General features: G+C 40.1%; 1 protein-coding gene across 23 annotated transcripts in view; it reads right to left on the bottom strand.

The window, feature by feature from the left end:
* Nucleotides 1–14,329, bottom strand: part of LOC136830708 (uncharacterized) — a 145,137-nt gene that overhangs the window by 106,462 nt on the left and 24,346 nt on the right. For 13 of the 23 annotated variants that reach the window (XM_067090486.1, XM_067090543.1, XM_067090592.1 and 10 more), the window contains exon 3: nucleotides 6,489–6,631. The exons of the other annotated variants lie outside the window; for them this stretch is intronic. In XM_067090486.1, the coding sequence (XP_066946587.1) occupies nucleotides 6,489–6,565 (77 nt within the window). In that variant the 5' untranslated portion in view covers nucleotides 6,566–6,631. The remainder of the gene's footprint in view (nucleotides 1–6,488; nucleotides 6,632–14,329) is intronic. 23 annotated transcript variants of the gene reach the window in all.

Below are 14,329 nucleotides of genomic sequence, written 5' to 3'. Positions count from 1 at the left end.
AGGTAAATAATATTAACCAACTGGAGGTTTGCCACACCAGGTCATTCTTCCTGTATAAGAGAAATCTAAGAAAGAAGACCTACACCTTTGAACCTTAGATATGTGTATAACTTAGGTTCAGACTTCTGGGTTTCAATACAATGCCAAAGTTCACTGCATGAGCAGAAGATGAAGAGCTATCTGTTCAAATACCAAACCAATGTAGCCACCTATGTAGGTTTGTTATCATCCCGCTCTCTCTCCTTGCTAAAGAGTGGAATGTTCTGCTACTGAAAGGTAATTCATTCATTAATGATTACTCTAACAGCATGCCACTGTACTCAACTGTATCATGCCCATTCCAGCTCATGATGGGACAATCTTCATACTGCCTGTAGGTAAAGAAGAAGACAGACAAGAGCAAAGAAAAGAGACCGGTCATCTCATTCATTTCACTTTCATACCATCATCTTAGGCTAGATACAAGCTGTCCCACCAGGGGCACTGGAAGAGCTACACAACTTGTTGAGCAGCCACCACCGGACCCAAGGAAAAAGTGTCCAAGGACCTATGGGCAATATCCTTCAGGTAGAAGGAAGTGAAAGTGGATTGGCCACGCCATGAACTGGCATTCAGAGTTCTATGAACAGATAAATTCTTCTTGAATGCTAAAGAGGAACTCAGCCCTCTAACATCATGTGCTCTTGCATGTACGATACTGGCTGAAGCAACTGGTGATACTGGCTGAAGCAACTGATGATGAAGAATATGCATTCGTGATTGTTTCTCATAGCCCGAATGAGATTGTATTCTTGGACACTTCTTTCTTGACTTGGCCCGTGCTAACAAAAAGTCTTTGACATCCCAGTCTAAGATGTCAAGTCCTTTTTAGATAAGCACACAACATTTCATCGGGGTCATTGCCAACAAAGTCCCCAAAAGAAGGTATAGAAAACAAAGCAAATACCTCTCCACATGAGGTTGACAAAGCAGACTGTTCCAGGGAGGTATCTCTCTCGGAACCTCTCACAGCAGAGAAAGCAGATCCGGAAACCATTCTGCTTGAGGCCATAAAGGTGTTCAGAGTCATCTAGAGATCCTGGGATCTCATCACTCTGTTCAAGACATGACGAATCAGGCCAAACAGAGGGAAAGCACACACATTCAGGTTGTCCCATGAGTGTTGAAGGGCATCCTCTGCCACTGCAAACGTGTCTGGGACTACTGAACAATAGACCTCTAGCTTCCTGTTGAATCTTGTAGTGAAGAGATCTATCATTGGCCTCCACCACACACGAAACAGCCTGTCCGCAATCTCCTGATGCAGAGACCATTCTGTTCCCAAAATCCGTCTCTGCCAACTTAGTTTGTCAGCCACTACATTTCTTTTGCCTGGTATGTATCTGGCCATAAGATCCACTGAGCTGTCTAAGGCCCATTGATGTAATTGGACTGTTAATAGGTGAAGTTGGCTAGACACCAGCCACCCCGTGTTTGTTCACATAAGCTACTAGTGTTGTGTTGTCTGACATCAAGACAACGGAGTGCCCCATCACCCTCTCTTGAAACTGCTGAAGTGCTAAGAATGCTGCCTTCAGCTCCAGCACACTGTCCTGCTGACCCCACTCCCCTTAGGTCAAGAAGTCCTCTAGATGAGGCCCCCTGCCTTCGGAAGAAGCATCACAGATTGTTGTCATCCAACAACCACAGTAGATCACTTCTCACTTCTGATGACAACAGGATTCGCATGTGAGGAGAATCTCTTACTGGAGACCAAAATTCCTTTAGTCTCCACTGTAACGACCACAGATGTAGATGGCAGTGAGGAACCAGTTTCTCCAGAAAAGTCAACAGGCCTAGGACAACCTGTCATTGTTTCGCTGGTTGTGTCAGTTCTGACAGAAAGGCAAGAGCTACTGTCCTGAACTTCTCGATCCTCTGCTCTGATGGAAAAATTCTTGATGCTGCCAAGTGTATCACCATTCCTAGGTATAGAATAGAATCCTCTGACTGGGGATCTGATTCAACTTTTCCAAATTTACCACAATGCCTAAGCTGTGGCAAAACTGAAACAGTCAATCCCTGTCTTGAATCAGCTTTTCCCTGGAACTCGCTAAGACCAGCCAGTCGTCAAGGTACCTTAGAAGTCTGATCCCCTGAGAACCAGTGAGGAACCAGTTTCTCCAGAAAAGTCAACAGGCCTAGGACAACCTGCCATTGTTTTGCTGGTTGTGTCTGTTCTGACAGAAAGGTAAGAGCTACTGTCCTGAACTTCTCGATCCTCTGCTCCAATGGAAAAACTCTCGATGCTGCCAAGTGTATCACCATTCCCAGGTATAGAATAGAATCCTCTGACTGGGATCAGATTCAAATTTCCAAATTTACCACAATGTCTAAGCTGTGGCAAAACTGAAACAGTCAATCTCTGTCTTGAATCAGCTTTTCCTTGGAACTCGTTAAGACCAGCCAGTCGTCGAGGTACCTTAGAAGTCTGATCTCCTGAGAATGAGCCCATGTCGACACCAAAGTGAACACTCTTGTGAACACCTGCAGAAACGTTGTCAGGCCGAAGCCAAGCACCTTGAATTGAAACACCTTTTCTTCAAAACTGAAGCAAAGAAACTTCTGGGAGGAAGGATGGACTGGGACCTGGAAGTATGTGTCCTTCAAGTCTATAGTCAGCATAAAGTCGTTGTCCCTGACTGCTGCTAAGACTGTTCATGGAGTCTCCATTTTGAACTTCGTCTTCCTGATGAGCAGGTTCAGTGTTGACAGATCTATGACTGTCCTCCAATTGCCATTGGCCTTTGGAACCAGGAAGATTCAGCTGTAGAATCCTGGTAAAGGACTCTCTACTTGCTCTACTGCTCCCTTCTCCATCATCATCTTCACTTCCTCTTGCAGTACTAGGTGTTTTTGAGAACCTGGATCATAAGAGAGGTGCAGGAGAGGGCAATCCAAAAGAAGAGGAGTGAAGTCGAATGGGAGTAAATAACCTACCCGAAGGACATCTACTACCCATGGCTCCACACCATATCTCTGCCAAGTAACCCAAATGGCTCGCCAGGCATTCCCCCACCCCCCGGTGGCAATGAGTCTGGAGAGGCACCCACTCTATCGTCTCATACCTCTGCCTCTGCCCCTGACTGGGATGTGACTGACCCAGCTCAAAGAAGAAGAATAAATGATCCTTCTTTCCTTGGCACTAGGATCAGACACGAAGTCCCTAATTCTCCAACGCTTGACTGGAGGACGTACAGGGGACACAGATGACTGCGATACTGGCGACAACGACGAAGAAGAAGAAGACGCAGAAGATTCATGTCTCTTCTTCTTACAAATGATTACACTTGTCTTCAATCACCGAATCTAGTCTCTCCAACACTGCTTTGACTATGAAATCCACAGACAGTGCAGTTGATGATGTCATAGTAGTAGCAGGCTGTGACGTCACTAAAGAAGACGAAGCTGATGGTGACATCATGGAGGGAACAGGCTGTGACGTCACAACAGCGCACAAATCATGTGTCGAGGCTACTGGTACCACTGTTGGCAGAACAAGGGGTGACCCATAATGACGCGCGGTTGGTACCATATGCATCCCGCTAGATGTCGCAGCACTAGACCCCATATAGTGGAGACCCGGGGAAGCAGAAACAGCCATGGCAGATGGTACTGGGTATCAGGAACCAAGCAGTGGGACAACAGGCCATCCAAAGATGGTACTCCTGAGAGACCTAATGATGCCCAAACACTCGCCATCTTCTATGCATCAGAGGTTGGAGAGAGAGACAAAGATGGCAATTTCCCCTCCCCCTTTCCTGAAGGGAAAGAAGAGGTATAGACAAAAAATCTCCTAAAACCCCTCCCTATACTTCCCTCAACAAATCATTGGAAGAACAGGAGGGGGTACGGGGAAAAATCTAGTACAGAAGGCGAAGGAACTGGAACAGGTCTCACAAAAGAAGGGACAGCCACAAGAGGAGGCTGAAAAGATGAAGAAGGATATAGTGAACCAACCAACAAGGATGGAGCCTTCGTCTTCCTCTTGTGCTGACCCTTCTCGGACAACCTCTTCCACTGATTCACCGACCAAGAACGACATTCTAAACAAGGATTAGTGACATTACATACACTTGCTCTGCACCTCCTGCACATTGAATGAGGCTCTGTATTCACTGAGGCTAGGAAGCGTGAACAAGGGAGACCTCCTTATGCCATGGCACAACCTCTGAGGTTTTCGGGATCCAGAGATGGAGCTAGTAGAAGGGTTTTGAGCATCCATGATAAACACAACTCTTTCCTACATGCACAAAACCTTCATACTGAAACACAGAAAGAAAACACGGGCAAAGAAAGAACGGGCTTTAGGGAGGAGAGAAAGAACAAACATCCTCACTTAAAGGCAGTAAGAAGAAAACTGAGACATCACGAGTACCAGCTTAGGACGGTGGTTGTCCCACCTAACTCGTGACAGAGGACAGATACCACCAGTTCCTTGCATATACAACTCTATTGAATTTTTTTACCAGTTCCAGCTGGTGCTAGAAGATTTATCCTAATGTTAAGACCCCAGGTTTGTTCCGTGTATGAACAACCGAGTGTTCGTGTTCTTTGTTTCAATCTGTCAAACTATGACTGAAGCAAAAGTGAAAGCTGTATAATAAGAGAAGTAAAGTTCATTTAAAAAATATAAAAGTTGTTACAATAAATTAAATTAACTTTTACTCCAAAAGAACTGTAAAAAATTTTCTAATGGTACCTTTTCCCAATCAACAGAAAACAGAACCAACAGAACTGAGCTCAATAGCCTTGAAACCTTCATCTAAGAAAAATGCAGTGCATTAGCCGATGGTTGGCTTCTCTAACTTTAGAAGCTTATATTTCAAAACATATTTCAAAACATGACTTATTTCCCTTTAAAACTTTTAAACCTCCCTCATTCTTCATCCAATTTCATTCAAATTTCACACACAACTGACCTAGTATTTTGGCAGACATTTTTAACTGACAATGCAAATGAACCTTTGAAAAAGTTAAAGGCTTACATTGTGTAAAACAAGTTTTGTAAAGGTTTTATACTATATTAATTCCTTTCATGTACAGTTATTAGCATAACAGTATACAAAAATATTTTATACCCCACAACATACCCCCATGCAATGCAGTTGCATACAAAACATCTGCCTGTTTTTTTTACAACTGTAGATGTTTGTACAGGAACTCAAATGTCTGAAGTCAAGTAACATCACTGCCACAGTTAAAAGTATCTGCATTCTGACCTGTCTGTCAATGAACTTTTCTTCCTTTTGATTTAGGCTCTCATGCCTTTTTTTTTTTCTTTTAACTACCTTTATTTCTAATTCCTTTTGACTATAAATTTTCATTGCCACAAACATTTCTTTACAGCATTCTTTCCTTTATAGGTTTTCCTAGAGTTTACTTTTGCTTCTTCAAGTAATTTATATATATAGTACAGTAATTATGGCAATAATGACACCGCTTCATTTCCTTGCTTCCCCAGTATGACTGAAGCAAAATGCACTTCAGCAATTACCTAGACTTGTAGGCTCCAGTTGCTTAGGGTAGGTTACGTTAACTTTAACACACATTCACAAATTAGACCCTCAAGGAGGGGGGGATGTGGAGCCCGAGATCCTGAAGCTAGCAATAGAAATGACTAACTATACAGTAAAAACATGAACTTACCTTCATGATGAAATTATGTACATTACTAGTGTGAGTGTGTGGTGTGTTAAGGATAAGATAATCAATCACCTTTTAACACCTACTTAAACCTAGTGAACTCATTTACACCACTATATGACCAACAATTTTGGCTGATATCACCCTTTCAGCTTAGGTACCACTGACTTCTCACTCATACTTCACAACAGTTTCTTACACTTCACCTAGCAGAAATAAAAGTACAAAAAGAAGCCTCAGAAGGTAAAATGATTCACTACAGCAACACTCTCATGAGTGAGGACATGCAGACAAAGACTATCTCTTGCAATGTCTCAAGATGCTCAACAGAGTGTCCTGAGTAACTCATCTGCACAAACATACATTCCTGGCTGCACTGGTCACAAATATGCTATCAAGGTCTAAAAAACAATAACAGAATGATCAGAATATTTTGGCAATATATATAATTACATAATATTACGTACATCTACCTAGTTAATTTGCACGGTTTTAATTTTTCATAATTAAGCTTGTCCATCAAACTGGAGCGTTAGTAAAATTTTTTGTACATTACACCACAGACATGAAACGTATAGAACAAAGTAAGTACATTTTAAGTATTGCAATGCTCTTACAATTGGATAGAATTACAGATTATTTTGCATTCTCAGCAAAACTACATTACTATGGTGGAGAGATGCAATGGTATAGTACAAAAACACCATACTATATTGTGTAGCACGTTTACAACAATAGTGACCCAAGGCAAAAGCAGTGTTGAGTAAAAATGAAATAATATCAATTAACAAAGCTACTTCTACCTTTCCCAATACACTTCTTCCGGCGTTGCCATCGTTGATTTGCAAGTAATCACAACCTCTCTTGTCATCCAAAACATTCATTTATCAGAGCTTCAGTTATTTCCCAGTATCTTCAGATCTCTTCTTTTAACCTAAGACTGCACCTGAACATATATTCCATTTTATCATTTGAAAAAATCAAAATACAAAGAACACAAAAACCTAAAAAAAAAAAATTAGAAAAATATTGACAAAATATTTTGACAAAACTCAGTAAAACAAAATTATTAAACCCTTGAGCAATTTGCAGATATTTTGAGTAAAATTAAAAATTAAAAAGGGACAGAAAAGCCACAATAGAGAGTGTACAGCTAGTCAAAATTTGGCATATGCAGGTATAGCAGAGATTTGATTACTAGAACAGTGAAAACTAATTTCTACCCAATATTCCTAAGTTTTATTTAACACTCAAACAGATAATGCAAATAAAAAACCTCAACAGTACTTACATTTCAAATATTAAACTGTAAAATCACTCTAAATATCAGCAGCACTGTGCAGTATGACTTATTAAACAATGTAATCAAACCACTATAACATAACCTCATGAAAAGTTATGCACTCAAATTACCCCATACATTGATATCTTAAGTGGATGTCCTAAATCTTAATTACTGTACAGAACAATTATAAAATTCCTGACAAGTCTTGGGCATAACATCTGTTCATTTAGATTTTGTCATATCCACAATTCTTGAATTATCCAATGACAGAACTGTGAAATTTGCTTACGATACAGTCCTTATTTAAATTAAAATCCTTGAGTCTGTCCTGTGAGACCTAAGTTACTTACTCCATGATCAGGGTAAACTACTGTGCACTAATTAGCTAAGGTAACAAAAACTTATGAATTCATGTCATTGATGAATATAATCCCAGAGAAATCTTAATTGTCAAACAGAACTTTGCCAGCCATGAAAGAACTCGGCCACAAATTGCAGTCAGCTTTTCAGGAAGAAAGCTATCAGATCCAAAGTCAATGCCTGGAGGTAATTCCCATATAAATACCCGTCAAAATAGTTTTACACCGAAAAATCAGATGGTCCCACTGAGACCAGGAGGAGGGTCCAACTATGCAGAACAACTGGCTCACCCTTGTAGCTTTCCCAGTCATTTTCACCTTATAGCAAGTCTTAAATATGAATCTTTATTTTGAACTTCAAAATTCACTTTTAAGAAAAAGTTTAAAAGACAAAGTCTCTTGCTTAGGAAGCCTCTTTCTCTTGAAAATTCACTCTTTGGCACCAGATCTCTAGAACAACCCTTTGGCTTTGAGGGGTCTCCGCTAAAACCACCAAACTTTGAATCAATGGATTAGATTTTAGCAATTACTAATCTTATTTTCTGGGTTTCAAGATATGACAATGTCAGTAATGGCCAAGATTCTTTCATCTGAAGCATAACTACCTCTGCTGTGGAGATGTTTGACTCAAAATGGTTGGCAAATGTAAACCAACTAACCTTTCCTTGGGTAGGGTCTCCTTGCCAATACAATAAAGAAATTAATTAATTAATCCCAAGTGATGCAACACATCTCTCAAACAAGGTAACCTGTGGGACTGAAGAATCCACACACTCTGTCCCCCTCCTTTTTCTGTTGATATAAATTAAGTACTAATCTTCTAAAAACTAGACCAGTTTCCTAGAAAATACTGGGCAAGTATTCCCTTTGCAAACTGTGCAAACTGAACTACAGGAAAGTGTCTAACTCTTTGGAAGTCAAGTCTTAAACTTACTGGGAAGCTTCCCTTCAACAACACATCATGGACAGATCACAGCAATGCCTTGCATATCTGCTATTCCTGAATATTCACAGAATGCTTATAAACTAATACAGTACTACAATGCACAAGAACAAGGGCTGTCTTGCCTCTGCTGAAGACAGGTAAGAACACAAAAAATATAGTAAGCAATACTTCATTTACCTGAATATTAATGGGGGCTTAGAGTACTTGTTGTCCACAAATGTCCCTTTGATACACTGTACTGTATCCATTTTATCTAACACAAGATACATGGTTGATTATGAACACTATACTCTACAATTAAGCTTTTTTTTTTTTTTTTTGCTTTCTTAGATATACTGTATATGACAACAAGAGTAATAAAGTAAACAAAAATTTTTAATGGAAACTGACGTAGGCTATGATAATTCATTTACTTTGCTCTCTATTATAGTGAATATAAACATATTTCTAGTAAAATTTTCAATATATTATTATGTATTCGTAGTGACATTTATACGAAAAAGATATAAAATGGAATTGCTTTGAACATAGAAACTTTGAATTAGTCTGTTATGGTTATCATGTATCCAACTCCTAAGAAAATATGATACCAAGTCAACATCCCAGCTGTCAACAAGTGATGCCAGACAGCCCACAGGCTTTCATCACACTGGAACTTTTTTGAAGGACTAAGAATGCTCCCATGAATCAGGTAGTTACATCCAATGTTGTCAGATCAACTTCACTGCTGCTACATCAACCTTTAACACTTTCCAAACCTCAGGGTTAAATAAACACACCAGAACAGTGCTAAAGCAGAACAATGAGTTTAACTATTTGGGATCAATAACAACAGAAGAGGGAGGTACTGAGAAAGCAGTGAGACAGAGTGAAAGAAGCATGGCAAAAATGGAGAGAAGTAGCTGGAGCTGTTTTAGACAAGAAAATGCCATTAAAGCTCAAAATGAAGATTTATAAGACAGTTATCAGGCCCATACTATTATATGTGGCAGAAACCTGGGCACTTAAGAGGAAAGAGGAGGGACTGTTGGAAAGAACTGAGATGAGGATGGTGAGATGGATTGCTGGAATATCACTACTGGAAAGGAGGGAGAGTCAAGATATAAGAAGAATGTGTGGGATATGTAATGTACAGGAGAAGGCTAGGGAAGCTCATTTAAGATACTATGACCATGTAATTAGAAGAGAAGAGGTGGAACCAATCAAGAAATAAGAAGAGCAGAGGTGAAACCAAACAAGAGAGCTAAGAACATGCCAGTGATGGGGAGGAGGAATGTGGAGCGTCAGCAGATCAGATGGATGGACAGGGGAGTCATTTCAGATTTGTGTGGGGGGGGAGCGGCAAAGACGGTTTGGCGAGCGAAGCGAGCCTAATCAGCTGGGGTTTTTTATTTTGAGCTATGTTATGTGCTTTTTGAAGCACATAAAACAGATAGATAGATAAGTAGATATAGGTTAATATGATGACACATTTGAATTTCGGTAGGAATGGAAAACCAGCTGCTGCTACTTCTTGGGGCTTGGGGGGGTGAGGGGGGGCAAGCTGAGGCTGGGGCAACATGAGTATCCAGGATGGATGTGGTGAGGAGGGATATGGGTGAGGTGGGACTGGGGGAAGAAGATGCTAGGAATAGAAGTAGAGGGAGAAAGTTGACTCAAGCAGCCCACCCTGCTATACAATGGGACTACAGTAATAAGGTCCAAAGAAGAAGAAGACCAGAACTACAGTCTCAGCTGTTTATCAAAAGTGTTTATCAAAAGTGTTTATCAAAAGTACAGTGCAGCCAAATTGATCTGAGGTTGTTCACTCAACAGTGGAGACATAAAGCCCTCACACATTGTAAACCCAAGCAACACCCCTGTAATTGTTGTTTTCCATATTCATAAGTTGATTGATTGATTGATTGACTAATTAATAGAATTTAGGCATATATGCCAAGCACTGGGGCAACTGAGGCCATTCAGCGCTGAAACGGAAATTGACAGTGAAAAGGTCTTAAAGGTGTACGGGAGTAAAACCTCGTAGTTGCACTACGAATCAATTGTTAGGAGAAGGTGGACAGTAAGATGGAAGAAAGAGAATATGAATGGAGAAGATACAGTAAAAGAAATGAAAGCGGTTGCAGCTAGGGGCTGAAGGGACGCTGCAAAGAACTTTAAGTAATGACTACATTGCACCGCATGAGGTGTGCTGACAGCACTAAACCCCCACGGGGGGTGAAAAAAAAATGCATTCAGCAACTAGATATTCAAGTTACCAACAACATTCAGCCTAGTTAATAGCCTAATGTCTTCACTAGAAAAAAGTGCTCAGTGACAGTAGTTGAGTAAAGGGTATTTCCACACTTTCCCCTTAACAACCAGTTACCTATCTTTTTACCCTGTTTTGATAACCAATTCCAGCTCAAGTTGTAGAGTATACTCCTACGTAAAGGGTGATGCGTTGTATTTCTGTAGGAACAAATATGACAAAATGAACTGTGACAGTCCTGTACTAATGTTCTTTGCTACACTCCTTAGTCCCCCAGTAGGTCACTCTGTCTTTCCTTTTCCATTTTCTTTCCTCTCTTTCCAACTGCTAACTTCTTTGTTCTGATCCAATGCAAAACTAATTCTTCAGGTTATCACCTTACTTCATTGGTATAAATTCATTTCCCCTAACTTGATAATGGAATTATTTTATCTTCTGACAGCAAGTCATGAAATTTTGCTTAGTTATCTGGGTAAATTACTTATAATAATAATCTCCTGACAACAGTATATAATTTTAGCTAGAATAACCACTGCAAGCACTCAAAAGTATTAATATCTACCTCCTTAGACTTCAGCAGATCAAGAACATGTAAAACACTGTAACGTATATTCATGCATCTGTGCACAAACACTATCATTATTAGCAAAATTCTTGACTTACACAGCACTCTGATACCTGGATAAAATTCAAAATTGAAATGCATAGTGCCCCTAGATTTCCACAGGTTTCATGATGCCAAATACAGTATCAGGGAACAGAAGCAGCAGGTGATTTTGTTATGCTTATAACAATACTCTAGATAAAACTGTAACAACAATTTAGGAACAATATCTCCTTTACTATACTAAAAATCATGGATGCCCAAATTACAACTTTTCTTAGCTGAGCATAGCTAAAGGAAAATGATATTTTCATAAAAAAATTAAGTTTTATATATACTTACCAAGTAACTACATAGCTATAGTTTCTAACTTGTGCAGCAGCCTTTATTTAAAAAATCGTGGTAACACTTCCATAGTTTAGGGTAGGTGACAAGCCCCACCCATTAACAGGAGTACTGGAAACAATTCAGCAGAAAACCTTGTGGTGGCATCTACAAGTTTGGGTTTATATGATGAAATTTTTTTTTTTTCTTTGTATGATTGAATTTTTTGTTTTCATATTATAATTGTTTATGAATGTGGTGTTTGTGTGAGTATTAATTATTATTTTTCTTTTTTTTACTTGCAGTTTGCCGAGTGTCAGGATAGAGTGACTTGCTCCCCATCAAACTGGTGTGTAAGCAGCTTGAGAAGTTAGGATACTTCCTTAACAGAAGCTGTTTGGGAGTGGTTGTCTGCTGATGGGAGCTGTGGTGGGGGGCCTGTGTTAGAGTTGTTGTTGGCCTGCCTCGTGGCTGTGGCGTCTGGTGGGACAGTGGACGGAACGGTGGAAAAAAGAAAAAGCTACGTGTGATCTCTCCAGTAAGAAGAAGGATAGCAACGAAATCCAAAACTGGCTGATGTTGAGCAAGCGAAATCCCAATCTGAAGAAGAAGTCTAAGAGACCATAGTTGGGGGGGGAACACTATAGATTTAGGTTAGGAATTAGGTTTAAGATTCTTTTGATAGAAGGGCAGGGGGAACTATAGGATTAAGACTAAGTAGAATAAGTTTTCATGAACTATAGTGATAAGGTTAGGTAAGTTTCCATTCTGTAGATTTAGATTTATTAATCATATACTGTATTAAAGTTTTTTTATGGCCATTGTAGTATTAAGGTAATAAATTAGGTTAAAGGAAAGTTGAGTTTCATTTAATAACCTCCATATCTTTTCCAGTCATACTGCCCCAATTGTGTAAAATAAAAAACCCCTACATCCCTATTCTGTTTGTGCCCTTATGTACATGAGGGGGGAGGAGGGCACACTCCGATTCTGTAGTTACTTGGTAAGTATACAGTATATGAAACTTAATTTTATTACGAAAATATCCTTTTCATATAAGTAACTTACCAAGTAATTAGAAAGCTGAATCCCACACTGAATGGGGGTGGGATACATAGACATATGCTACTCCAAAACATTAAGGCATGGTAATGATTTTGAAACAGAAAAATTGCTAGCATTGAAACAATGCTTGTCATTTCCTTACATGGTAAAAGAGCTACTGCAGGTGAATACTGCCTCTGGTTGGTACAGGCAGTCCCCAGTTAACAGCGGGCTCGGTTAACAGCGATCCGGTTTTATGGGGCTTGTCTAGAGACGAAAATCAGCAATTTTTGGCGCCAAAAATCACCAATTTCCGCTTATCGGCGCTGATAATTGGGTATTGGCGCCGATACATACCTAACAGAGGTGCTGATAACCCCCGAAAATCGCAGAAAAATCGCCAATTTTTAGTTAGCGGCGATTTTCAGGTTTTCATCACACCCTCAGAAACGGAACCCTGACGACAACCGGGGACTGCCTGTACCCATCCTAACCTGTGGTGGCATGGCGGTAAAGCTATGGGGTGCCTCAACTTAAGTGGGAGCTTTGCAGTGAAGGATAGGACCAATGGTTAGCAAAGCATATATAAGTGCCCTTGCCCTGGGTGCAGTACCAATATAAAAAACAACCAGACAACACTGTCATCTACACTGAAAAGCACCACAACCCATCCACTGAGACTGGTGGGTACTCCAGGTACACTGTACCCACTGGCTCCTGAAAATTCCACACCCTACTTCAATGCGAAGAGATAGTAGAAGAAAAAGAGAGATTCCTATGCTTCCTTCCCCAATACCATGCCAGCCACTGAAAATGGCCCCAAGATACTGCAATTTTCGAACACTGTTACAACTATCAAATAGTGAGATGCGAAGATCAGTTTGCATTTCCGGTAGGACGACTGCAGAACGGAAGTGAGGGACATAGTGTGCCTGAAAGCTAATAAGGTAGAGACTGCCCTGACGTCATGAGCTTTCACATGGTATTTTCATAACAAAATTACTTTTCATATATACTTATCAAGTAATTACACAGCTATACTTTCTACTCACACGGCAATTAAAAATTTGAAGTTCGCAGTAACAATCCATTTGTTGTAAGTGTAGGTAACTACCCCGCCCTCTAACAGGGAACGATAGGTAAAACAAAACAGAGAGAATCACTTCTTTTGTGCTTAATATCCTTCAGAGGGGAGGAGGGAGGGCTTTGATCTGTAATTACTTGGTTAGCATATATGAAAATTTTATTATGAAAATCATAATTTTTTAAAGTAAACTATTTTTCCTAACTATACAAACCTGAGGTCCTTTACATTAGGAATTACTTTCACTGAAGCTGGATACGGTTGTTGAACTTTCGAACAAGGTGGTTGGGCAGTTAACTACTGTCCGAGAGGCGGGAATACCTGCCTGCCAGGATGTAAATATTCCAGGTGTCAGATTGAGGGGTGGCATGAGGTGGGTGTAAAAATGTAATGTAAAGGACCTCAGGTTTGTATAGTTAGGAAAAATACAATTTACTTAAAAAACTGTCATTTGTTCCAACACGATATACAAACCATCGGTCCCTCACATTAGGAAGACTCCTGGGTGGAGGGAGGAATCTGAGTGAGTCTCTATGAAATGACTGGAGTCTGCTACACCTTGGGTTCCCTTCCTGGTCAACAGAGCGAGGAAGGGAAAACCTGCCTCTGACAAAGTGACCGGGTTGCAGGAAATGCGAGATCATATGTCAGACTCCTGGGCTTTTTCGTATGAATGAGGAAGACATCATTTCATACAAAAATAGGCTAGGATGAACATCAAAAAGTCAGCAACAGTAAGGCAAATAA

Source organism: Macrobrachium rosenbergii, chromosome 4 (genome assembly GCF_040412425.1).
Source record: "Macrobrachium rosenbergii isolate ZJJX-2024 chromosome 4, ASM4041242v1, whole genome shotgun sequence".
Lineage (NCBI taxonomy): Eukaryota > Metazoa > Arthropoda > Malacostraca > Decapoda > Palaemonidae > Macrobrachium > Macrobrachium rosenbergii.
The sequence above is the reverse complement of the archived record's forward strand: the minus strand, read 5'-3'. Positions and strand labels throughout refer to the sequence as shown.